Source organism: Pelodiscus sinensis, chromosome 1 (assembly GCF_052426305.1).
Source record: "Pelodiscus sinensis isolate ZL-2025 chromosome 1, ASM5242630v1, whole genome shotgun sequence".
Taxonomy (NCBI): Eukaryota; Metazoa; Chordata; order Testudines; family Trionychidae; genus Pelodiscus; species Pelodiscus sinensis.
Window position 1 is genome coordinate 131489881 of NC_143052.1, and position 26976 is coordinate 131516856.

At 42.9% G+C, this 26976-nt stretch overlaps 1 protein-coding gene across 1 annotated transcript in view; it reads left to right on the plus strand.

Moving 5' to 3' along the window:
• Positions 1–633: 633 nt before the first annotated feature.
• MRPS35 (mitochondrial ribosomal protein S35) overlaps positions 634–26976 on the plus strand; it is a 34672-nt gene continuing 8329 nt past the window's right edge. The window contains exons 1-7 of the mRNA XM_006121804.4: positions 634–832; positions 1595–1641; positions 6185–6352; positions 6841–6901; positions 8920–9059; positions 15607–15716; positions 23432–23501. Coding sequence (XP_006121866.4) covers positions 679–832; positions 1595–1641; positions 6185–6352; positions 6841–6901; positions 8920–9059; positions 15607–15716; positions 23432–23501 — 750 coding nt within the window. The 5' untranslated portion in view covers positions 634–678. The remainder of the gene's footprint in view (positions 833–1594; positions 1642–6184; positions 6353–6840; positions 6902–8919; positions 9060–15606; positions 15717–23431; positions 23502–26976) is intronic.

A 26976-nucleotide genomic window follows, 5' to 3' on the forward strand; every position in this document is an offset into this window, starting at 1 on the left:
GGGGAAGAGTATTTGTGTTTGAGGTAGCTCCTGGACTGACAAATTCAAAAAGTGATCTTGTGCTTAAAAAGGTTGGAAACCCCCTGTCTTAGGCTATGTTTTCAAACTTTCTTCCATAGCTTTAGAAAACAAATAAAAAACCAACCAAACAAAAAACTCTGAAAGCAAAGATTCTCCAGTGTTCACATGAATCCGAGAGTCGGGGCTTTAATGTAAAAGCATGAAGACTGGCGACAGGGAGTGGGTGCAGCTGCATGTGCTTAATGACAGTGCAAAGGGCAGGGGCCTACCCCTCACTGGCCATAGCACCACTTTTGCTGCTCTTCTCCCTTCTTTCTTTTTAGTCCCCTTTTAAGGGAACGCTTCGCTGCCAGTGCCCATTGGTTACTGCTCCACAAAGGTTATTATGAAATGTTCATTATTGGTGCTGGGCACTTCTCCTACTTTTCTCCCTACCTCTCAGAAACCCCCCACACAATTACCCTCCTGGCACCTTTCCAGAGCGAGGCCCCTCCGCAGCCATAGCGCGCGGCTCTGCCAGCTCCAGACACTAACTCAAGATCAGCGCGCGCGCCTCGCCCTCCCGCTATTCGCCCCGGCGCTTCGCCTAATCGGCGTGGCCTATCGCGGCTTCCGTGACTTTGCGCTGTTCGGAGTGCGCGTGTGGGAGCTGCGAACATGGCGGCCGCCAGTGGCTGCCTGTCCTCCTGCGCCCGGCCGGTGCTGCCCCGGCTTTGCGGGGCTCTGGCCGCGGGACCCAGGCCGCTCCTCGGAGCATCGGCTTATTCCACTGCCCTGGCTGTGGGGAGCGGGGGGCCCAGGCAGAGAGAAGGTGAGAGCTGAGCGGGGCCCCGCCCCCCCCTGGCCGCGCTGGGGCCGGGGTCGAGTCTCGAGTGGGGGGGGGGGGGTGGCGCCTCCGCCGGACACGCCCTGGCAGCGCTCTACTCGCCCCGCCCCTTCTCGCTGTGTGGCCGCCGAGGGAAGTGGGGGGGTGTAGAACCCCGGGGGCTCAGTCTAACGGTTGCCAGGTATCGGATCGGGGGCGGGGCGTTCCTGCCCTGCTGCAGCCCACGTGGCTCCCATAGTGAGGCTGCCGCCGGCTCCCATTTGCCAGCCCCTGCTGGAACAGCCCTGGCCAGCGCTGGCCTGGACGCCCCCTGGTGGCAGAAACTAGTCCGGGCACCGCAGCGGCCCTTGCCTGAGGGGTTCCCAGGCCTCTGCGAACAGGGGCTGCTCCATATGAGACTAGCTCCTGTGGGGCTGGAGCAACCCTCTGGGCGCGGCTGGCAGGGAGTTGCTCCAGCCCCCACCATTTACGAGTTAACCGGTACATTTTACCGGTTCCTGGGGAGCTGTCTCTCCCCCACACACCACTGCCTCTGTGTCAGACACAGCAAGGAAGTGGGGGGGAGGTGGGCAGCAAACCTGACACCTTGTATGCCCTGGCTCCTGAGGATCCAACTACTGCCCCTGCATGTAACCCCAAATTTTTTGAGTGGTTACACAAATACTAGCCTGAACACATTTTAACAACCCTAATATTTGCTAATGCTGCTTAAGTCTTACTGCAGATACTATTTTTTCTTTCCTGCAGCATGGAGAAGAAGTAGGACCCCACAAATTGCAAAAAATAAACGAGAGGTAAGACATGAAAATGTTTGCATTGAACTTACCTGCAAGACTTTGAAGAGTTTGTATGTATTTTAGTATAGTTGGACCTCCCTGGTTTGGCACCTTTGGGACCTGAGGAGTCCCAAGCTGGTGAGTTTGCTGGACCAGAGGTTGTCAGTGCTGTTCTGCTGACCTCCAGCTCTGCTCCCGAACTCCTCTCTGGGCTGGGGGCTCTCAGTGCTGCTGGGTTCTCTGGCCATTGCCTGCCCTGCTGCCTCTGGGGCTTCCTGAGTTCCTGGATATGGGGTTGCTATCCCCTCTCTCATTGGGAGGCTTCCTACCACTCACTGGGGCTCCCTACCACTACCAGCCCAGCTGGGACTCTGCAGTCCTAGTGGAACTCCTGGCTAGCTCCCTTTCCAGTGCTCTTTAGTCCAGCAAAATCCATGGTCCTACCAGACCACTTATGTTGCTGGACCAAAGAGTCCTGGCTTTGGGACGTTCAATCTGTAATGTAAGCATTAACTGTCCCAATTGCAAATATTTTACAATCTAATCATAAGATGACAAATGGATCCAGATAGTCAGGGCTCGACAAATAATGCAGTCTACTCGCCTGTGGCGAGTAGATTGCAACCCAGAAGAGCCGGGTTCGGGCGATCTGCGCATGTGCAGAACGATCTGTGCATGCTCAGATCGCAGGACAGCGCGGCTGGCGAGCGGGGCTTGCTGCGGTTTGGCGAGCCCTGCAGATAGTCATGGGAGTACAAGGAAACTATGAAATGCTTTTGGTCAACAGGATAGGCAGCAGTTTCAGCACACCAGGAGCCTGTCTTGGGTTGAGATTTTTGTAGGCATCAAGGCCAAGAGTTTCAAGGAGGGATTTGAAGGAGAAAAATGAAATGGCTTTGCCTGTGTTACAGCAAAGAAGATTTATTCAAATCAGTGACTTAAATTACCAGTTTTAATTGTGATTTATATTAAGGATGTTAAGAAGCGAGTAATTGATTTAATCATGTAGTTGATACAATTTGTAGCAACTGACTACATGATGAGTTGGTAAGGGGCCCCACTGCAACTGTGCAGATTAAATGTAGTAGGAGCTGGGTGTGCAGGCAGCCCAGCTCTTACTACATTTAAAATGCAGAGCCACAGTGGGGGGAGGTCCAGGACAACGCACAAACCAGGACTGGGCTGTCCCAGCTTGCACTGAGTCCTGGACTCCTGGACCTCTGCCTTTTAAATGTAGTAAGAGCCAGGCCCACCACAGACAAGAGCTACTGCCATGAAGCAGCCTCTGCATGCGGTGTGCCCAGGTTTGAGGCAGACAGGGGCCCCTCTGTGGGAGGTGGAGCAGCCTCTGTCTTCAGTGAGCTCGGACCCACTTCGGATAGAGGCTGCTTCACAGTGGCCTCCTCTACCTCTACCCTCCCCCTGCTCCTGCTTCGCCCTCCCCTGCCTTGCCGCTGATACAGAGGCGGTGGGGAGGGAAGGGGAGGATGCAAGTAGTCAACAAGATTAACTGATTAGCCTAGGTTTATCGGTTAATCATCTAGTTGATTACTCATTGACAGGGCTCGACAAATAATGCAGTCTACTCACCCATGGCGATCCGTGCATGCGCAGAACGATCTGTGCATGCACAGCTTGCCGGACAGCGTGGCTGGCGAGCGGGGCTCACTGCGGTTTGGCGAACCCTGCTCATTGACATTCCTAGAAGGGATGTGTTGCAGAGATGTTATGCTGAGGAATCCATAAGTCTAGACGTAGCCTAGATGTAATTGTATTGAGTGCATGCATTGCCTACCCAAGGTACTCAGAGTTAAGATTACACTTAAAATAAATCCATATGTGTTGAAGTGTGACCTTTATTCTGAGTTGTCTGTATTTGTAGAACTTGATTTTAAGATAATTACATTAACTGTCCTGTCTTTGACAGTAAACTACAGGGGCTATGTCTACACTGTGCATTCTTGTGCAAAAATATATGCAAATGAGGCGTGGCGATGAATGTCGTCACACCTCATTTGCATACCTAATGAGCCGCCATTTTGCACAAGGGGCTTTTGCTCATAAAGGATCTGTCTACACGGCTCCTTCTTGTGCAAAACCCCCCTCTTGTGCAGTAGCCGTTCTTCCTGAAAATAAGCAGCAGAATGGCTCCTGTGCTAGAGGGGGGTTTTTGCGCAAGAAGGAGTAGTGTAGCCAGCTCCTTCTTGCGCAAAAATAGTGGTTCACTAAGTACGCAAATGAGGTGTGGCGATATTCATTGCTGCACCTCATTTGCATATCTTCTTGCACAAGAATGCGCAGTGTAGATGTAGCCCGGATGTATACTCTCAACAGTAACTCTGCCTGATCATGCTTTTTTTATTTTGAAAAACACAGGAAATTCCCAGACAAAAAAATCATGAAATAATCAGAAATCCAAAGATATCTATATAGTATAGCTTGCAAAACTTTATACACACACACCTTCTTAAGGGCAGACTCTTTGACATACCAAAGCAGCCAGAATACAGCAGCCAGTTAAGCAGATTCTACAGCTGCTTTATAAAGCAGAGCAATGTAAAGCAGCCAACGTACACTGGTGAATCTGGAGATTAATTTGCAATTGACTGCTGGCCAGCTAGTTATTGGTAAGGATCAATCGGTAACCGGTTACCCGTTTACATCTCTAGAGTCCAGTCTCATTCCTACTACTCAATCATTACAACCGATAGAGTTGTAGAATGCAAACTCTCTAGAGCCTGTGGTGGTTTATTGGGTTATCTCTGTCACATTGGCCTTGTTTGTTTTTAAGTTTTTAATTCAAAGTAAATACATTCTAAGAATTTGTTCTGTGCTCAGAATAAGGGTGTTAAGATCATGAGGATACATTGTGTTTTTCATACAAAACAAGGATAAACTCACCGTTAACAGTGGAGTTATGACCAGTGCCGTAATCCATTGGAAACAATGCTGCGAAGATCATATTGTTGATTTATCAGAACACCTTCTCTGTGTCCTCCTGCTGGCTTCCCCTTCTGCACAGCATCAAGTGTAATTTTTTTGTCTTCATTTTTAACGCTTTTCATGGGCTTTTCTTATCCCGTCTTATAGTATCTGCTGAGGTACAGAATTCTACATCTGCTTTGCAAGTGATGGTGGCCTACATCACCCCTCTGTTTAAATTTTTGAAAGTGAATTCAAGCTTTCTTCCAAGCTGCTTTTCATGCAAGGAAAGAACTCCCTATATAAATATGTGCTTAGCCACTTCATCGGTGGCCTTCAAATCTTCTTAATCTCTTTTGTGTCATGAGGTTGACACAGTTGTGACCTCTTGAGTTTTATGGTGACCAGCAGTATTCCCTGTAAACAGTGCTTCGACAGCCATCCGGGAAAGATTCAAAAGCTGTCCACCTGACTAGCACAGTGCCCACAGCCAGCAGCATGGTGCATGTCCGCACATGTTTCGGTACATATGATATAACAAAATGTATTAAGCACATGGATGGGTTAGCAGGAGCATTGGTGGCCAGTATTCTCATTGTTATTCCATGCTCTTTTTTCTGTTTGTATCCATTTGTCTCATCTTTCCAGTGACATAGTAAGTTCTTTGAGGCGGGGTGGTCTCTTTATTATGTTTGTATGGTGCTTGACACAGGGGGTCCCTGATTCATGATTGGAACTCCTGGGGCACTATTACAGTACAAATAATATATAATTAATTCTACACCCAAACCACTTTGGGGATATTGTGGTCTAAAACAAGTGTTTAAAAAAATCAAGTGGACATCAGTTAAATTTTCTGTATTTTAATTAACTCCTGATTCTAGATGGTTCTATGGGAATGTAGTCTTGGGACTTTTCAGAGTGCCGACGGTGTGTCTATCTGAATCTTTAGACACCTAAATAGCTTTCAAAATCTGTCCCAAAGAGCTCACGTTTAAGATTACTTGGTCATGTTTATGAACTTATAACAAAACTTGGGGAGACCAGACTTAACTTTCCTAATACTTTTAGAATACAAGTGAAGGGAGGGGAGAGGAGGAGAGGGGAAGAGAAGAGGAAGAACCTTTCTGAGAACTTCATAAGGAAACCACAAAGGGTTTTTCTTTTTTAAAATTCCTTTGCATGTCACCTTTAAACTTTTCCCAGAATGAAATAAAATGTGATATAGAATATTATTTGAGTTTGACTCATCTTCACTTTTTACATTTGAAGATTTGAAATCAGATGAGCGCGCACAATACCTCAGGTTAAAGAGAGACTTTCTTAGAGTGAACCTAGTTTTTTTTTCTATAACGTTGTGAATGTAGTTTGATTAAAAATGATATGTTTGTATGATAGAACACATGCTCTACATTTGAAAGGGAATTTAGGAAACACTTACCACAAAAGTATCTTTTCTTAAAACGCAACAGTAACCTTAGCAAAAAGCATCCCTGGAAGTTACTGTCCTATAACCACTCAATTATTCCTGACAACATCCTTCACTTTGACTTTTAATGATACTGACCCCCCCCCCCCCCCCCCCCCCCCCCCCCCCCCCCCCCCCCCATCTAATTAGCATCACTTATAATTTCTTTAGCCAGGAACTCCTAGAACTGAAAAGATGGCTGTTGATCAGGATTGGAGTAGTGTTTATCCAACTGCAGCAGCATTTAATCCTTCTTCAGTCCCTCTTCCCATACGAATGGGCTATCCTGTGAAGAGAGGAGTACCTCCACCAAAAGAAGGCAATTTGGAGCTAATAAAGGTAGGACAAATCACACTAGTCTTTTTGTATAACTTAGTCTTATTCCAACTCTCCCAAGACCAATGATTTGCAGTATGGCTTGATTTTTCCAGAGAGCACTTCATACTTGTTAAATATATTGTGTGATAAATATAATATAACTGCACCCAAGTAGCAAATGAAGTGAATTAGATGAGCTATATCAGTTTAATTCCTATGATTCCTTAAACTTGCATGTATTTAAGGTCTGGTCCTGGTGCTTTAGTTTCATAATTTACTAATATCAATAAAACGTGCTAGGGTAGAAGTGAGACGGGAAACTTGTTTACTTCTCTCATTGCAATCTCCCATCACAAACTTTGTTTAAAGAGAATAAATAGTAAAAGCGTAGTCAGCCTTTGTTTATTCATCAAGTTATTGTCTAGTCAAGAGTGCCTTCAATTTTAAGTTTACGCAGTAGTTAATTTATGAGCAAAGGTGTTACAAAAAATCAAAATTATTTATTTCAGATCCCCAACTTTCTCCATCTGACTCCCCCAGCAATTAAAAAACATTGTGCAGCTCTTAAAGGTGAGTTTTATCTTTTCTTTAAAACAGCTTAAATTTTCCACTGAAACTATCCTGGTAAATAATTACACCACAGTGTGGCAGGATAGGAAGACCCACGTACAAAACTGGCTGCTTGTCAGATTTATCTCTCAGTATTTTCCAGTACCATTTTTGTCCCATTGATTAATATGGCTTATTTCACATGAGTCTATATATTTTTTTCCAACTCTCTCAGAGAGTTATGGTTTGTTTTCTCAAGAAAACAGGCCACTGGGAGGCTTAATGAGTTGCTCTGGGTTGTGATGTATTCAGTATGGGTATGTCCACACACAATTTTTATTTTGGGAGAAGGATGCAAATAGCAGTGCACATTTGCATACTTCCTCCAAGGTGTTTTTTTGGAAGATGCTCTTCTGATATTTACCTGTGTCTACACGTGGCTGAATTTTGAAATAAACCCCTATTTCAAAGACTCCTTATTCCTCCTACAATTAGGTTTACAGGGGTCTTTGAAATAGGGGTTTATTTCAAAATTTGACCACGTGTAGATGTGGGTAAATACTGGAAGAGCGTCTTCCGGAAACAAAAACCCGGAGGAAGTATGCAAATGCATAGCACTATTTGCATCCTTCTCCCAAAATAAAAATTGTGTGCAGGCATACCCTATGCTAGTGAGATTGCTTTGCTCGTGTGTTGAGCTCATTTATGCAGGGAAATGGATAATTAAATATCTCTATGAGAATGGGGCTCAGATATGACTCAAGTCTATAGAAGGCTAGGACTTTGTTTATGTACAGTGTTTTGTTGCAGTAATACTGTTGGTTGGGGTGTATATTTTTTAAAAACGATAACCCTTTTCTGGTATGACATTCACACAGTGTGAGTTACACTGATTTAACTGTCCCAATTCAACTATACAGCTGTTAGGCCTGAGAAAAATATTTGGAAGAGTTGAGATCTATTGTATAAATTTTCCAGGTGGGATTGTGCAGCAGATAAAATGTAACAATATTCTTGGATGCTCAAATAATGACTAAGGCCAAGAGTGGGTTTTTGTTTTTGGGGGGTGGGTTGGTTGGTTGTTGGGTTTTTTTTGGTTTTTAGTGTATGTGCATTAGTTGTTTTGGGGGGTTGGGTTTTTTGCTTTTTGAGAAGTGCAACCTATTTTCTTCCAGAAAGATCTTCCCATAGATATCCATGTCTGTCAGTTTAAAATTGGTTACTGCATTATTTTCTGTTGGTTCCACAGCTTTAAATTGATTGAAAATTAGAGCTAATGCAGGATGTAGCAGTTCCTTCATAGGTGGAATTTCATGTCAGAGCATGTTATACTGGTGATGTAGAATCTCTTCCAATAAGTTTCCAGCTGGAATTTGAACTGGTTTTAAATTTATAGATCCCTAAATAGTTTAAAACCTGGTTACTTGAGAGCTCCATGCTTCTGTTCCCTACCTCTGAGATCAATAAAGACATTTCAAGGGGGGAATCCTCTGTGTATAGAAAAGAGGCACTCTCACTGCTTACTGGGCTCTTAGAAGACATTTAGGGGTAAATTAGCACTGAACAACAGCACAGAATACTAAGAGCCAGGACTGGTAGTTGTACTTATGGGACCACAGGAAATTTGACCACACCAATGATAAGTGGACATCTGGCTAACTAGAATTATGCCAGACCACAAATGTTGCCCAAATAGAGAGGTTTGACCTGCATAAGTAAGTTCTCAAATACTTTTGAAATGGGAAAATAGTTTCCCGCCCAGCTCTGCTGTTAACTTTGAGGATGATGCAAAGCCCATTTTGTCTTCTGAATATCTGAAACAACTTCTTCTAGCTAGCATATAGATGAGCTGATTTCAGAAGTGAAGAAATATTGTTGTACTGGTGGTTTTAAGCCAATTAACAGCCTTGCTGTTTCCATTGTGCAAGGAAATGTGGTTTCCATATACAATATGAAATCTTAGTTCTAAATAGAGTAAATTTATAAAAACTGTTCTTAGCAGAAGGATCACAGTATTACTTGACTTTTGTATTGCTTAGATTTCTGCACGGAGTGGCCAACTGTATTGGACAGTGATGAGAAATGCGAGCAGCATTTTCCTATTGAAATTGACACAACAGATTATGTTTCAGCAGGACCTTCTGTTCGTAATCCCAAAGCAAGAGTAGTGACTTTAACAGTAAGTACTATATTTTAATAAAGAGCAACCATTTTAATAAAGAGCTCTTTCAAGAAGTGTCGCAGTTGAAACTCAAATAAAAGGCAGTAGTGTATTTTCTGTAGAGAGCAACACCTGTAACCTCATTCACAGTAGTATGACCTGTATGGTATATTTTATTTTAATAACAGAAATGACTTCAAGATAGATAAAGCCAAAATCTTAGTTATTCCTAGGGTTATGAAATCTTATTGAAGTAGTCTCTGACCAATGACTGATATGTTATGGGCCTGATAGTAGTATTAGCTAGCGATGTTAGTGGCTAGATGGATAACCATTTAACCTATAAACTCTGGCTACAGGACTGTTAGCCACAACAAATCTCTTCCTGTCCCCGCCTTCCCCAGGTGCTGTGCATTAAAACTTGGACTGGCAGGCTAGCTCAGTCTCAGCCCGCTGGTCCAAGTTATAAATGAAGAGCACACAGGGGAGCCGTGTGCCACCTTGTGCTGATGCCTCTAATACAAAGTCAGCAGTGTGGAGTGTTAGGCAGGAGCCAATGTGTGTAGGATTTGGTTTAAAAACTAGCTCCCGCCTGTCGCCTCTGTATCAGAAGAGGGATTTTTAAACCAGCTCCCACCAGCCACCCTGCACTACTGCATCTAATACAGGGGGCTCCCTAGGATTGGGACCTGGAGTGTACTGGCTGCTGGCCCTGCCCTGCATCGAATAATCATGTAACTTCTAAGAATTGGTGCAGTTACACGATTATTAACTAAAATTATTTTTAACATTCCTAGTATTAGCATATCTTTTAGGACCCTTTAATACTTTTGCATTATTTTATTTGTTTGCTATAACTGAGACTTATAATGAGAAGCACTATCATGGTGAGTTAATTTTGTGTAGTGGCCCTGAAAATCTGTGTAACAGCTTTCTAATTAATCTCTCATGCCTTCTAATTGAATGTCATCAGGTTAATGTGCTCTGACTCATGTGATGCTCATTATTAATTTGATAGAATGTGGTAGTAACAAAAGCTTGGACTGGAACTGTTCCCAAGAACAGAAATCTAGTCCTAGGAGTATAGTCATTTGAGGTATTTTATCCTTTGCCTTAAAGGTGGCTTATATTGTGGAAAAGAGTTACTGTAAAACACACAGCCTGTGATAATATAATCTGCTTGATATTTACCACAGAAATGTCAGAATATAAAGTAACACTTGGTTTTCCTGAAGGACTCCTTGGAGGACTAGAGCATCTGGGTGATGACTCAAGCATGAACAGAGAGGGCAGAATGAGCAATTGTCAAAGTACTTTAATCCACCTGTGTTTTGGGAATTTGATATCTAGGAGTTCACAGAAATAAAACAGTTACTTGATTTCCATACCTTAACTCGTGAATCCTCTCCTAGGGTAATATGAACAATGTAATCTTGCTTGGATTGAGGATAGCGGAAATAGGAGGTTTTACGTTCCCCTGGGACCTTATATTAAGGATGTTAACTAGCAGTTAATTTACTAGTCAAGTAGTCTATGGAATTTCCATCGACTACTCAACTAGTTGATAGGCACTTCTGCAGTCCTCCTTTGAAATGTACAAGAGTCCCCAGCGTGGGCTCTTGTGCATTTCAAAGTGGAAGCACCCTCATGGAGCCCAGGGTCAGCAGGGGACTCAGTCCCCCGATGACCTCAGACTCCATGGTGCACTGCCAATTTGAAATGGCACACGGAGCCCGGGGTCAGTTGGGGACTTCCCAGACAGATCCCAGGTTCCGCGGAAATGCTGTGTGGAGCCCAGGATAAGCTGGGGAGTCTCCAGCTCACCCAGGGCTCCGTGCAGGGCTGCCAATTTGAAACGCCAAGGCGTCTTTGCAAAGGAGCAACACCACACAGCTGATCCTAGGATCAGCTGTGCAGGACTGCCGCTTTGAAGTATGCCCTCTTCTCTCCCCTCTCTGCCCCCTTTGCTGCCTCTTAGGTGATAGAGGCAGGAAGGGGATGGATCGACTAGTCGACTGACTATCCGATGAGCATTTGCTTATCGGATAGTCGACTATTCGACTAGTCCTTAACATCTTGTATTTTAATTTTTTATATATATATTTTGTTTTTAAAATGTTGTAAGATGCCTTGAATATTTTAAATAGAGAGGGCAGAGTAAAAATTTTAAATAGTGTTACTTTCTCCTCTACTATATTATTTTGTTTAAAAGTAGTCTTAAAAAACTATTCTGATATGTCAATGTTCCTAATATAGTTATGACTTTCTTAATATTCTAGGACCTATAATTATATTAAAACAGAATTAAGTTTGTGAGTAATAAGGGGAGGATATTAAAAATATTTGAGGTATTGTAATTATCATCAAAAAATCAAGTGTTAAAAATGAAGGTGATTGAATCAGTTCATGCATTGAGGTTTTTTCTTATCTGAGGTAGAAATGCACAGTTCAGGCATACATATAACTTAAGCTCTACCTTGTAACGTCCTATAGTAATCATATGATTGAGTAATTTCAGGGTTTTGTGCTTCCAGATCAAAATAAACTGATTTTTTTTTAAGGCGTGTAAGACTTTTTTTGCATGTTTCCCTTGTGTTGCCATTGCAAGGGGGAGTTTTGTTTTTATTGGATGCCTTTGTGTACATTTCTTACATTAATATTTTGAATTTCTTAAGTATAATTGTGAACTCTCAATTTCTTGGGTTTGTAATGGTTTTCAAGAAATCCTCCTAAACAGTAAGAACACGAAATTCGGTATACAGCTTCCTCTTATCATAACTTAAAGCAAGGCAAGGGTTTGGATGTGCCTGAAATGGAATTGATTCTCATAAAACCATACAGAAAAAAGACAGTTCCCTGCCTGATGACCAGGGGCTGGCTGTTTCCCCCACCTAGGACTGCCCCAATCCAAGCCTCCTCTTCCGTCCCCCTAACCCTCCCAGGTGCCCTTTATTGAAAGGCAGGGGTTGCTGAAGCCACTTTCCCAATGCACTTAAGAACATTGCAGGCTGTTCCATTTATCAGGGAGTGAGGGGGAAGTGAACAGTTTGCTGCATTCCTCACTCTGGCTAGAAAGTGCAAGGGGCAGACATACTTGGACCTGGGACCTGCCCCAGCCAGGTTCATGTACTCCTGCCCTGGCTGTACCTGCTAGAGCTGTAGTGGCCATGGAGAGACACTTCTCACCTGGCCCCAAGCTGCTGTGGTGAGAGTAGGTGTGTAAACAGATAAGCAACAACTTATCAGTTTCCATTACAGTTATACTCTTCACCAGCATGTGCGCTGCAGGATCTGTAGTATAAGGTTTATACTGTAGTGCCCACAGAGCATGTAACCATTAGGATTTCTAACAGTTACACAGTTACCCTTTTAACTATGTGGGTTTGGGTGGCTTTTTTTTTAACATCCGTAGGTGAAAGCAGGCTGGAGTAGTTCTTTCTCCCTGGGACAGCCTGCATTCTTAACTTGTCATACTCAGCCCCACTCCTGAGCAATGATTTAAATGAAGTCTGTACATTTTCATTTTATTTCCAAAGAATGAAAATTGAGATAAGAACCTGAGCAATGCAGGGTACGTTTTCTATTCTGTTGTAAAGCAGAGGTCCTGGGGTTGTGCGACATAATGCAGAAAATGTCTTTGAACCCTCTCTATTTTTGTGAAATCAGCTTAGTACTGTTGAAAAGTACTTTATTAAAAACCCAAAGAGGTGGTCTCATTTTTCAGCCTGATTTTGAGAATTGCCTTTGTGGCTGAGATACTAGCCTTTGTCTGAGACCCCCCCAGCAATGGTGGTTTGCTGTAATGGTGGTTGTATGATAAGGATAGCTCCATTAATTACTTTTGAAGATAGCAGAGTTCTGTAATCCCACAGAAGAGCCTTCAGATTATATTAATGTTACATAGTAATTCACTTTACCTCTGAGCTATCCACCTGCCCGTTACACACAAATTGCTACATTTGTGAACTGGAACTGAATTTGACTTGTCCATAACTGAAATGGTTTAGTACTTTTACAAATTTACATTACCAATAGATTTTATTACTGGAGCAGTGCTAAGGGGTAAAAAAAAGCTTCAGTGGCCAAAGAAAATGTAACCTTCTGTTAGTCCAAGTTCGTGTTGTGGCACTACATATGTCCAGTAGCAACATGCTAATAGAGGATGATTTTTAGCTAACAGGAGTATTGTGACTGATTTTAAAGACAGATGTATGAGGACACATACTTTTACCTTCAGACAGACACAGAAACTCTCTCTGTGTGTCTTCCCCCCTACCCATCCCCCCAACACATACTGTCGTATTTTACTGAAATCTGTATCTTCTGATACTAGCATGGATATCTTGATAGGACAGCGTGTGAATATTTATTATTAGTATTCAACCAAAAAAAGGAGTAAAATTGAAACAGCTAGCCATATGAGGGACTCTTGTACATTTCAAAGGAGGAATGTGAAGGTGCCTCTCCACTAGTCAATGGAAGTTCCATCGACTACTCAACTAGTCCATTAACCACATTTTAACACTCTTAGTCTGAAAGTACAGGTTTCAAATTCATGCGAAGAGAATGTACAGTTGCATGTGACAAAACTTCTTTTGGTTTTGTTTTCTAGACCAAGGTTGGGCAATCATTTCTGAGCAGGGGCCACTTTAAAAAAATTTTAAGTAGTCACAGGCCACCCTGGAAGGGGCAGGGCCTCAGATGAAAGGGGCAGAGCTTGGGATGGAAGGTGGGAGCCCTTTAAATAGAAGCAATTGAAAGGGCTCACTTGTCCCTGGCTTCCAGGAAACAGGCTAGCATGGGGCCGGAACTGTGAGCTCTTTCAGTTTCTTCGATTTTAAAGGGCTTGTGCATGCCGGGTGGCTGCCAGCCAACACAGCTACCCAGGCAGTGTGAGCCCTTTAAATAGAAACATTTAAAAGGGCTCGCAGCTCCGGTGCTGTTAGAGCATTGCCAGGGAGCTGGAACTTGGGAGACTTTTTAACTGCTTCTATTTAAAGAGCTTGTGCCTTCCCCGCACCTGCCAGGCAACGGGAAGGTACGAGCCCTTTAAATAGAAGCAGTCAAAAGGGCTCATGTGGCTTCGGCTCCCAGGCAACACGCTAAGGGATGGGGCCTGGAACAGCCGTGTGTTCAGATGCGGCCCGCTGAGTGGCTTTTGCCCATCCCTGTTCTAGATGCTTGTTAATGTAATAGACAGAACCTTCCTTCACAGAGAATTTACGGTTTAAAATGAAATCTGTAAATTGTGGAGCGATATGCAAAAAATACAGATAATCCACTTTTAGGTGATTTATCAGGCATTTTGATTCTGATGTCACATGCTACAGGTTAGGGATGTAAGCAACTACCTGATAAGCCTATGCTTATTGGGTAGTCGAGTCACGACTGGACTAGTCACTCCCTTCTCCCCACTTCGTTGCCTCTGTATCAGAGGCACTAAGTGGTGGGGAGCAGGAACCAGTGCTGGGGAGATCTGGCTTAAAAGCTAGTTCTCCCCAGCATCATCTCTGTGGGGGACAGGGGAGGCAGAGACTCAGTGGGGAAACTGTGTAAGCAGGGACCAAAGCAGTCTCCACTCGTATGGGGTCCCAACTACTGTGCCTCTCCCTTTGAAATATGCAGGCAGATCTTGTCCATTTCAAAGGAAGAGGTGCAGCAGGATAGCAAATGTCCACCTTATTAGCTAATCGAGTAGTAGATGGAATTACTCAGTTAGCTGAGTAATCAAAATTTAACATCCCTACTACAGATTGAACCTCTCTAGTCCAGAACCCTTGGGACCTGACTGATTCCAAACGAGAGAATTTTCTGGACCGTGGGAGGTCAATATTGTCTAGCAGCATTACCAGTACTTCCACTGCTTACTGGCCTATTGAGGACATTTAGGGGTAAAGTAGAGCTAAATATCCACATAGAACACTAAGAGCTAAGACTGGTGACATATTGTTTTAAATCATAAGATCTTCAGAACAGATTACAAAGCTTGTTGTGTATTTTTATTTCATTGTCAAGTTTTTTTCTGTGCCTCTAAGGATTATAGACTTGATGCAGGAACTACTGGGGAAAATTCTTTGACCTGTATTATGTAGCCTATATGATCTTTACTAGCTGTAATATCTGTGGATATCTTTGATTCATGCTTGTATTTGCCAGCTGGGTTATAAAAATTCCCCCAAATGTTGTGGTATTTTACAGTGGGTCTGTTTTAGTGCCCTTCTATACTTGTTTAGATGCTTAGGACAAACACTTTTTGAAACACCTGAGTAATGGTCTTAATGATTTGCCGAAGAGACCTGTGGTTTATTTCCTCTGCATCTAGATAAAAGGAGAGAAACTGACCCCAAAACTCTTCGTTGTCATATGATTTCTTATCTATATTTTATCTATATTTAAGTATTTTTGACAAGTAGTGGCTTTGAAGAGAATTCTGTGAACGCACATCTTTGAATTCCTGGCTTTTAATTCCTCAGTAACAAATACTGTTTAATTCTAAAAACATTTTGAGCATGCATGCGCATTGAATCTGCAAAATAACTAAAAATGTTTCTTCTTGTACTTCAAGGTTAAGCTTTCCAGCTTGAACTTGGATGACCATGCAAAGAAGAAGCTCATTAAACTTGTAGGAGAGCGGTACTGTAAGGATACAGATATGCTTACTATTACAACAGACAGGTATGGTAACTTGAGAAAAATGTGCTCTTGGCTTATTGGAAAGTAGCAAGGGCGGTATTACTAATATACTGAATTTTAAAAGAATAAGACTATAACCTTGGTATCTTAGACAATGTTAATTTTTAGCCTTTTAATAAAACAGATTCTAACATCCAAGGCTTTGAATGACAGCTATTGCTCCATCAGCAAGGCTTTCTATACTGGCCAAAGGAATACTATTCAAACTCTTGTTTATCAAGTGCTTTGAGAAGGGTTGAGCATGAAATGTACTAGAGCAAGTTAAACTCAGTTTTTCACATAAGGGCTCTTCCTCTGTGGAAAGAGTACAAGCAAAAGTCCTGGGACATTTTACCCTTCTCTTTCATGTTCCTTAGTCATTTAGATGGATGCAGAAAGTGGTTCAATTGAGTGCAGTCCCTGCTACTTTCTATGGTTAAACAACTTACCTAATGGTATAGGCTTGTGTTTGAAACTGCAAAGTAAAGACTTGTCTTGGTAGGAATTTTGCCTAATGAGTTCAAGTAGCAATTCTTTGAGTGATTGTAGACATGTATTCCACTCAGGTGTGTACACACGCAGTGCATCAGAGCTAGATAAATTAACCTAATAGTGCCTGTAGGAATGGTGCTCCTGTCCTCTGACCCTCTGCTCCTCCCTAGACTATTTAAGGGTTGTCACCCTCACCCCTTCAGCTCAGGCTTTCTGGTATTTAATTATATACAGTTAATGGTTATATCCTAGGAAATGCCCTCATTGGTGTTCAAACTTTCTGTCATGTGAGATGAAGATCCTCAGTAACGATGCCCCTTCACCCTCACGTGCTGCTTGTTGCACCTGGGAGAAGAGCATGTTACAGAAAGGTGCTCCATCTACAAAGAGATTTAAAAAGAGACTGGGGGTGAAGCAGTCCTCTTGAGGCCCACTTTGGTAGTGGAAGACGTCCATACATCATCCAGATTCATGCTCTCCTTCAGAGCTGAAACGAGATTAGTGATGTTAAATTCTTGGCAATAAACTTTCGGAGAATATTCTCAAGAATGTTCTTGAGAATATTCTCCAATGCGAGAATTTTTGAGAATTTTCTCTTAAATACTTGTTAAATAGTTTTTAAATAATTTTACTATTTATTATAATGTCTTTCTTTAATAAAACTTCAAGAATCATGAAAGTTTCCAATTGTTAAAATGAAAATTCGTGAAAGTAAAGAAAAAAGGCAGAGGTTTAAATTCCTAAAACTTTTAGTACAGATCTTCTGTTGCAGGATACAAATATTTTTAACCTTCTGGATTGAATACAAGTCTAATCAGAATCTGCACTTTCCAAATCTGACTCGTATATTTCTATCTCTTCTTCTTCCTCATACATATCCTCTTCTTCGACTTCTTCTTTTTCTTCAGCATCATCAATTTCTTCTTCCTCATTTCTCTGGTTATGTTTCCTTTTTTCTCTTGGGGATTTCAACGGAGCATCATTTAGGTTTTTAAGAAGCTTTATATTGTGGGCTGTGAATGTCAGCTTGCCTACCCTTTCTTGTGTTAACTTGCTTCTTTTTGCATTATGAATGATACTGTAAGTACTGAAACTTCTTTCAGTTGCTGTTGGTGGCATATTCAAAATGTTGATTGCTGCTTTTTCTAATTTTGATCCATAGCAAATACCTTTCCGCCATGTTACTGCATCTACTGAGCCAGCTGATTGGGTTACATGTGATTTTGTTTTTAGCACAATACTCTGCAAGCTCTGCAATGACTTTTGCTGAGTGATCAGTGCGATACATTCTTGTGACTCATTTATCGATGAATTCAGTTCCTTGTATTTGTTCATTTCTAGTAAGGCACTCACCATTGAATTTTGGATCTAGAATATTTGCAGCATTGTGAATGTCTTTTAGAGCCATATCTTTTCTTTTTTCAAAACTTTTCCTCACATCCTGTTTTTCTTATTTGGTAAATGGAAGCGATTGCTTAATGATCACTTAATTCCCTGAAACATTCAGGAACTTTGCTCATTTTTGGCTGGTCAGATTCAAGCAGCGTAATCCGTTTAACAACAGGACTTATCAGTGTATGCAGTTTAGACCCGTACCCAAAATATATCTTCATCCAGGATTGAATTCCTGGTACATTTGCTCAGTTTAGTCTGTAAATCTTCATGGACAGCAAGGCATTTTAAGACTTTTTTTAATTTCAATAAGCTTTTCAAACAATATAAAAAGCTGCTGCTTTTGTTGTGCTCTTCGCATCATCTGGTCATAGAGTTATCTTGTGCATCAGCATCGTATACCATACTGCCTAAGAGTTTAGAGTTGTTGTTGATATCTGTTTTGTTGCTGTGGGATTCTTTAGTATTGCTTTTATTTCTGCAGACTGTGACTGTCGTTTATTCCAATATATAGTGAAAAGTGCGATGCTTCTTTTGGTGTTCATTCACATCGATACTGATGCCATCTCTATATTGGTTTTTCTTGCCCTCTCAGGGAGGCCCCTCCAGTACCACCAGCCAATTTCCAGGCATGTTCATTTTGAGTTGGGGATGTCGTCGTCTTCATAGCACAACCCTAGGAAGCTCTCAATCTTCCTCCAGTCATTATCAGTACTGAGATCAACACCCTTCCTGGAGTAGAGATGGGGCATCTGTCCTCACATGTAATAGCCCTTATTCCCAATAGTTTGCTTGGAATTCTTTGTGTTCCTTAGCGTACATGGTCCTGTTCGAAGTAGTCCAGGAGAAGGTTGCCAGTTCGGGGTAAAATATTTCTTCCTGGGCCATCTCTATTAGACACAATTTGAGGTTGTTTCTCTTGAGCTGGTTCATCCTGATGGTCTCATGCAAGAGCTTTCAGTGGCCCCATCCCCTTCTGCTTCCTGGTGACCTTACAATCCTGGACAGTTCTTCACCTGCACCTGAGGATTTTGAGTTATACCAGGGCTTCTTGAAGCACATGGCTTCCACTTTCTACATTCTCCTGAATTTGTGCAGGAGAACACCTAATAAATTGCTGGATATTTTCCAGTTGTTAGTTCCAGCTGCTAAATGAAGCTTTCTTGGAGCTGCAAAGTCTTTGTGGAATAAACCTGTTTCATTACCACTTACAGCAAAGCTCTTTGGAAAAGTGTGTTATGTTCTTTTTCAGGGCTTTGAGTGATTCTGTCCCCGTCCAGTTTTTAGCTTTCTTCTTGCAACAACATTAATAACAGATCATGACTGGGCTGATCTTCTAAGTCCACCAGCAGGGACAAAGAATCTAAGAAAATGGGCTTGATGAAGAGAAAAATGTACACAACTCATTATTATAACTCATTATTCTAACAACTCCTTATTATAACTACATGTTGAAAATCAGCAAGTGCTGTTATTTATCTAAATATGTAATCTGTTGTGTTGCTATGTTCAAACACCCAGATAAGTTGCTATGTGTTCTGTGTTATGTTAATTGTCTGCTCTACAGGGTTAGTGGAAATTAAACCTTTGTGACAAAACTGTTTCTGCTTTCAGAGACATGACTCCAGATGAACAAAAAGAGCAGATTGTGTTCCACAGCCATGCTCACAGAAGAAATTCTGTCCTGGTTTAAAAACCTCTTACCTGGAATTGGAAGTGATTTAAGATTAAGCTAGCTTAGTGAGTTGAGGGTAGAAGTTAGAGCCCAGGCTCCAGTTTAACTCCAGTTGTCAGCTATGTATTTTGTCAGCTATCTTCTGTTTTGATAGAAGAACAGGCAGATTCTTCTGCAATTGACAGGGAAAGAATCCTAGATTCTCAGTGCATAGAATCATGGGCTATGCCCCCAAACATACCCGGGTGAGTGCAGAAACAGAGGACACAACAGTGCAGGTAGGACTGTTGTTATGGTCCTACTTACACCCTGGCAAGGTTACCAGGTATCCAGATCCAGTTGCCAATTACCTACATTAACTGTGCAGTGAAGAGCACTCCACTCTTCATCTCTGACAAAGCCATATCTTTGTTACCTGCAAGGAACAGGTTGGCCACAGTATCCTTTCTCATGAAGAAATTTTAGTCCCTACAATCCCTTTGTCATCAGTTAGCCTCCTTGCTCCTTGGTAGTCCTGTGATTCACTTGTAGGCATCCTATTTCTAACACAGAACTCCTCTCCTGTTTATTTCCCTTAATTGTTTTTCCAGAATTCCCTCTTGGCTTTCTTACTTTTTCCCTACCATAGTTGGGATTTTTATATTGGCTTCATTTCAGCTGGATTTCAGTTTTTGAAGGATACCTGCTTTTGCCATGTAATCATAGCGTGATATGAGGTTTTTTCCTGGGTGTATGTGGGGTTTTTTTTGTTTTGTGTGTGTGTGTGTGTGTGTTTTTTGTGTTTGTTTTTTTTTTTTTTAAGGGGAGTTAAGTGGATATGCTAAATATACATTCTTTTTGTGATACTTATTCGGGATGCTTAAGTAATTCTCTTAGGGTATGTCTACACTACCCCGCTATTTCAAACTAGTGGGGTAATGTAGGCATACCGCAATTGCAAATGAAGCCCGGGATTTGAATTTCCCGGGCGTCATTTGCATAAGCCGGGCGCCGCCATTTTTAAATCCCGGCTGGTTCGAACCCCGTGCCGCGCGGCTACACGCGGCATGAACTAGGTAGTTCAAACTAGGCTTCCTAGTTCGAACTACCGTTACTCCTCATTCCACGAGGAGTAACGGTAGTTCGAACTAGGAAGCCTAGTTTGAACTACCTAGTTCGTGCCGCGTGTAGCCGCGCGGCACGGGGTTCGAACCAGCCGGGATTTAAAAATGGCGGCGCCCGGCTTATGCAAATGAAGCCCGGGAAATTCAAATCCCGGGCTTCATTTGCAATTGCGGTATGCCTACATTACCCCGCTAGTTCGAAATAGCGGGGTAGTGTAGACATACCCTTACTGAGTGAAAGGATTTTTATTTCCTCACTTATTAATTTAGGACCTTTTCAGATAGCCTCCTATTTTAAATCTACTCCCACTGTTACATAATGGGTCAACTATAATTATTTGCTGACTCCACTCCTGTGCTATACTTAAGACTAAATCCAACATAGCTACAGGCAGTCCCCGAGTTACGCGGATCCGACTTACGTCGGATCCGCAGATACGAACGTGGATTTTCTCGGCCCGGAGGACTGGAGCGGCGGGATGCCTGGTCCCGCCGCCCGCCTCCTCGGGGGCGAGAAGAGCTGTTCCCCGTCTCCCTGGTCTGCTGCGGGAGCCAGCAGACAAGGGAGACGGAGACGCAGGACCCGGGGCCGGACCCACGGCCGCTTTCAGATCAGCTGGAAGTGCCACGGGTCCGGCCCCGGGTCCTGCGCCGCTTTGCTCAGCGTCTCTCTGGTCTCCAGACCAGGGAGACGCTGAGCAAAGCCGCGCAGGACCCGGCCGGACCCACGGCGCTTCCAGCTGATCTGGAAGCGGCCGCGGGTCCGGCTCCGGGTCCTCCGCCGCTTTGCTCAGCGTCTCCCTGGTCTGCAGACCAGGGAGACGCTGAGCAAAGCGGCGCAGGACCCGAGCCAGACCACGGCGCTTCCAGCTGATCTGGAAGCGCAGCGGGTCCTGCCCGGGTCCTCTGCCGCTTTGCTCCGCGTCTCTCTGGTCTGCTGGGGGGGACGCAGCTAGTGCCCCCCTCAGCAGACCAGGGAGATGTGGAGCAAAGCCCGGGGCCTGTGGTAGAGCAGGTGGGGCGCTGCCGGTTGGTCCCACAGCACCGCTCCTTGGCGCTACTGGACCAACCCGGCAGCACCCCAGCTACTCTGCCCCAGGAGTCCTGATTCAGCTGCTGCTGATCAGTTTCAGCAGTGGCTGAATCAGGACGCCTGGGGCAGAGCAGCTGGGGTGCTGCTGGGTTGGTCCAGTAGCGCCGAGGAGCGGCCGCGCTACTGGACCAACCCAGCAGCACCCGAGCTGCTCTGCCCCAGGCGTCCCCAAGTTAGCCGCTGCTGAAACTGACCAGCGGCTGACTACAGGAAGCCCGAGGCAGAGTTGCTCTGCCCCGGGCTTCCTGGAATCAGCTGCTGATCAGTTTCAGCAGCAGCTGACTTGGGGACGCCTGGGGTTCTTAAGTTGAATCTGTATGTAAGTCAGAACTGGTGTCCAGATTCAGCGGCTGAATCTGGATGCCAGTTCCGACTTACATACAGATTCAACTTAAGAACAAACCTACAGTCCCTATTTTGTACGTAACCCGGGGACTGCCTGTATTGTGCCATACAAGTAGTTTTCTCCTCTCTCCCACAAAAAAAAAAGCCATTTCAGATGTTGAGCCAGCTGCTTCTCTAAACCTTGTCCTGATATGACACTGGTACACTTTCTAAAGTGGGTGCTTGAATCTCTAGGCTCTCTCTCAACATTGCACATGCAATATCTCTCCTGCTCTGGAGGCTGGTAGTATAAGTATGTTATGTTTACATTTGTTGGCTTAGCAAATATTATATTTATGGATATCAATTGTATTGCCCTTCCCATTCAAACGTTTATAGAGTTTGGTGGTAACAAGGGATGTGAAAGGTGAACTGGTAGAGGCTGGAGTAGCTCCCTGCGTACTGCAGGCGGGGGGGGTTAGTCTAGTCCTGCTACAGGCAGGAGCTGCTCCAGTCCTGCCCCCTGGATCCCTCTTAGTCGATTAACCTAACATTTAACTGATTAACCAGGATTTTACATCCTGAGTGGTAACTTCAAGGTATAGTTGGGTCTAACGTTGGGAAGAGAGCGCATGAGGGATATTCTGTTCCCTGCTGACTCCACCTGCTGCCTTATGGAGAGTGAGAGAGTGGCTGGCTGCTGTACTGCCTGTTCTGCTGGAATGTGGGAGTACTGGAGAGCTTGGAGCAAAAGAGGTACTATATAGGCCCTACCTGAGCCCAGGAGATCACTTAATACAGAAGGACTCTCCTTTCTGCACCCTATTGTATAGAAGGAAGAGAGAGAAGCCTTTCAACATGGGGGAAAAAAGGGCTGCAGATACCCTGGGAGAGTTAGAGACCTACTGTGTTATAACCAGCTTGCTCAATCAAAGCATTGAGACTGTCTAGTGTCCTTATACTGGTTTTGGAAGCAGTTCAGTCTATCTCTGGACTTTGAGGCAGCACCTTTGGTTTCAAGATATATTACTTGGGTTCTGAGAGATACAACCTCTTTGTGCCTGATGAATACCTCCAGCACTTAGCCATGAGGCAACAAGTGCACCTCATCATTTGTACAGCAGCTGTTCTTTTCTGTCTATTTACACTTAGCGCTTTCTCTAACTTAGCATTAGGCTGACCTGAGTTTTCTTATATTAGAAGCTAATGTTTAATGTTTTGTATTAGTTTTTCTTCTCTCACTGACTAACATGCTTTCCCCATCATGCTGTATCCGCTTACATGTTCTCAGTGAAAGCAGAATTTCATTGAAGGCTGGCTGTCTGTCCAATAGTGTAAAGAGACTTGAATGGTTGCTCAAGTTGTGCCCTATCGGTTTTAGTTTATTGTTATAACTTTCTCCCAATGAGCAAATGCAGAAATGTTTCCTTGGCGACATACTAAAAGACTAAAAATCTGTAGAAGTCAAATATAATTAAGAAAAGTACAATGAGCCATGGACTAGGAAATGAAGTAATACAAAATCTTCCCATAGTCTGGGGCACAGAATAAGCAAACAAAAATCTTAGCTACTTGTTCTTGATTTCCCAAAAGGAAACAGTGACTATTTCAAAATGCATCCTTTGTTTTTAAATTTCAGGTGTCCTTTAAGGAGACAGAACTATGACTATGGAATCTACCTTCTCACAGTTTTGTACCATGAATCTTGGGTAAGAAAAGAAATTGAATGTATCTAGCAAAATAAGTGTCTTTAATTCAGAGACAATAACGCTTCATCTAGGACCACATTTAGTAAAAAATCCTGACTTGTGTTGTGGGTGGAATCCTTCTGTGGCTTAAGTGTCCTTGAATGATTTTTAGAAAGTATAACAGTCCTGTCTAACATGAACCACGGAGAGCACTTCTAATACCTTCTCTAATAACTTTCCAGAATGCCACAATTTTGTTGTTTACTTGAATTGCATGCACACAATAAATATCACCTCATTGGAGGTCTTAGAAATAAATTCCTTCCTTTTCCCTGACTAGAATTAGGAATAATTTTGATTGCATTTATCCAGATTCAGTATTAAAAAGGTAATTGGAAATGAACCAGTTGTTTAAAAGATTTCAACTAGCTATTAAATGCACACAGCTGAATATTAGATAAGAAATCAGTGTAAAACATTTTGTATTTTTAAGTGGTTTTAGTTTAGTTATCCAGTGATAAAATCAAATTTGTTTCTTAGCAGTCAATGAAGTTAAAGGTGTCACAAATGACTGAATCTTACACTTGTTCTAAAATCTTTTTTTCCCCTTTGGTAAATACTGTATACTCAAAACACATTATTTTAATGTGTAAGCATAATTAAAACCAGGTAATTGATCTCTGCCTAGTGCAGTGGTTCCCAAACTTTTCAGCAGCATATCCCCTTTTTTATTTTTGAGACCCGCCCCCCCCCCCCCTTGTTGAGCAAAAAAAACCTGACCAGGGCAGCAAAACTTGATATGGAGTGGGGGTGGAGTGGGGAGGGGAAGGCTGGATTGCCTCATGCCCCCCCAGAATTTCTTCATGCCCCTACAGTTTGGGAACCCATGTAAGTTGCATGATAGTAGTGACCTTGTGGTGAGTGAAATACTAATCTACAATGGGTAGAGGGAGAATACATTTTGCATTTGTTCCAGTTCGGTGCGTTGTGGTGTTTGTTTTTTCTTGTTATTCTTACCTACCCTCTGAACAATTGCTGAAACTCTCAATGGGAGCATCGGTTGTGGTGTGTTATTAAGAACACTTGTACATTGGGAACTTCATATAGCCATCAAGTAGACATAAGGCAACTTCCATTCCATACTCTTTTCTCTATTAAAATGTATCCTTCAACTGGCTTGTTAATACTCAGTATATCCACTTCTCCATTTTAAAATGCATCTATTACATATATAGAATGGAAAAAGAATGGAAAAAGAAACACAATCGACATTTGTAACTTGCACTGTCATAATGGAGACTACAGTACTTGTGTAAGGTGAATTGAAAAACACTATTTTCGTGTATAATTTTTATTGCTCAGATATTTGTAATAATAGAAAGTAAACATGTACAGTTCATTTTTTAAATGAATATATTAGAATATGTAGAAGAACATCTAAAGTTATTTAATTTTTTAGTGGGTGTTTAACATATGATTAAAACTGTTCCATTGCAATTAATTTTTTTGAATTAGTCGCTTTAGTTCACTGTGATTAATCAGTAACCCTAATTTTTATAGATAAGCTTTTACACTTCAGTGGTGTACTTGCAATTCACGTATTTTCTTTTTAACAATAACACAAATCTTGAACTCTGACAGATCAAAGTTTCCAGCATAGAACAGTGACCACAAAAGCTAAACACTGCTCCTTTTTTTATTAGTTCTGGGCAAACAACATATCTGTCCTTTTCTTTAGCATTACTTAGTGATGGAAGTCAGGGCCATACGATATTGCCGTGTGAGTGTTTCGTGTGTATTGAATATGCACAAGTCTCTTGCCCTTTTATTACCTTTCAACTTCCATGTTAATATTTGATGAAGTCATCAATCAGTTGTAATTGTCTTTGATTTCCATGAAAAATTGATGGTCTGCTGTTACCATATTTGATTTTTTTCCATGATCAGTAGTAATCCCTTTTAATAGACCTGCCGAAAGGTAATTTTGATGCATCTTGTTAACCAGAAGCAAACAGGCTGTGGTCTGTTCTTAATTTATGTGAACTTTAAATATTGGGTGGTATTAGCCCTCCCTGTAGACAGCAACATTACACGCATTACAAATTAATCTAGAGATTTGGTCACTTCGCCAGCAGAGTGGTGCCACATGGCATGCTTCCATGAATATGCATGGTAAAATGTACTAAGAAAACTAGGCCAGTTTTTCCTTTACATATTTTTAATAGAAAGCAAAGTTGGATTGTTTGTTGATTGTTACTGCTTTTATTAGAGGTTGTGATAGGAGTCCTAAAGACTTAGTGCATTACTTGCTGTTTGATTTACTGTAAATCAGTGGTGGGCAACCTGTGGCCTACAGGCTGCAAGTCAGGTCGGGAAAAAGCAGCCAGCACATCCCTGCAGCCCCTTTGCCTGCAGGTGCCATCTCCTCAGCTCCTGTTGGCTAGCAAGAGAGAAATGTGGCTACAGGGGGCGGTGGTAGCTATGGATGGTCAACATCTGAAGCCTGTGGTCAGGTTAGCCTGATAGGTCACAGTTTACCCACCACTGCTACACATCCTCTCAAATTTGTATTAATGACTGGAAATAATTAACTGTTAATTATTGATCTTGCAAATTAGTAATTTTAGGAACAAACATATAATATGTGATCAGTTTACAAAGCCGCATGGTGTCAAGGGCAGAACTCTGGGGCTGGAGAAAAAGCCACATGAGGAAGAAAATAAGAGATTGCTAAATCATGTGTCTGCAATTTTATTATTATTATTGTTTTTTAATTAAGATGGAATGAATTGGTGGGTTAAGCCTTACTTAGTATGGTTATACACAGCAAAGTACATGTCTCTCATAGAGGATTTCAGAAAGACAAGATGAGTCGGGTAATCTTTTATTGGACCAAGTTGTCATGGTGAAAGATGCAAGCTTTTGAGCCATACAGGACTCTTCCTCAGGTCACTGGACTGGGACCAACCCAGCTAACAACTACACTATGTACATAGAGTAGGGTGACAGTGTCAGACTTTCTCAATTCACAGGTCAAACTGCCAGCCCTGGATACTCAACTTGTAGTCTTGGAACTAAGGATGTTAAGGAGTAGTCGACTATCCAATAAGCAAATGCTTATCGGATAGTTGAATTGACTAATTGATTTCCTTCCCTCCCCTCTCTCCCCCTCTCGCCGCCTCTATCTGATAGAGACAGCAAAGAGGGGGGGAAGAGGAAGTACTTCAAAAGGGCAGCACTGCACAGTTGAGCCCAGGCTCTGAGCGGCGCTGCCCCCTTTGAAAAGCCGCCTCAAGGTCAACCTCTGGTCAGCTCTGTGCGACCCTTTGAAATGCCAGCACAGCGTTTGCTTGAAACCCGGGGTCAGCTGGGGATCCCCCCAGCTGATTCCAGTTCTGGGGAAATGCTGTGTGGAACCTGCAGTCAACTGGGGAGGTCAGCGGGGAGCTCTGACTCCCCCGCTGACTCCAGGCTCCATGAGAGTGCTTCCACTTTG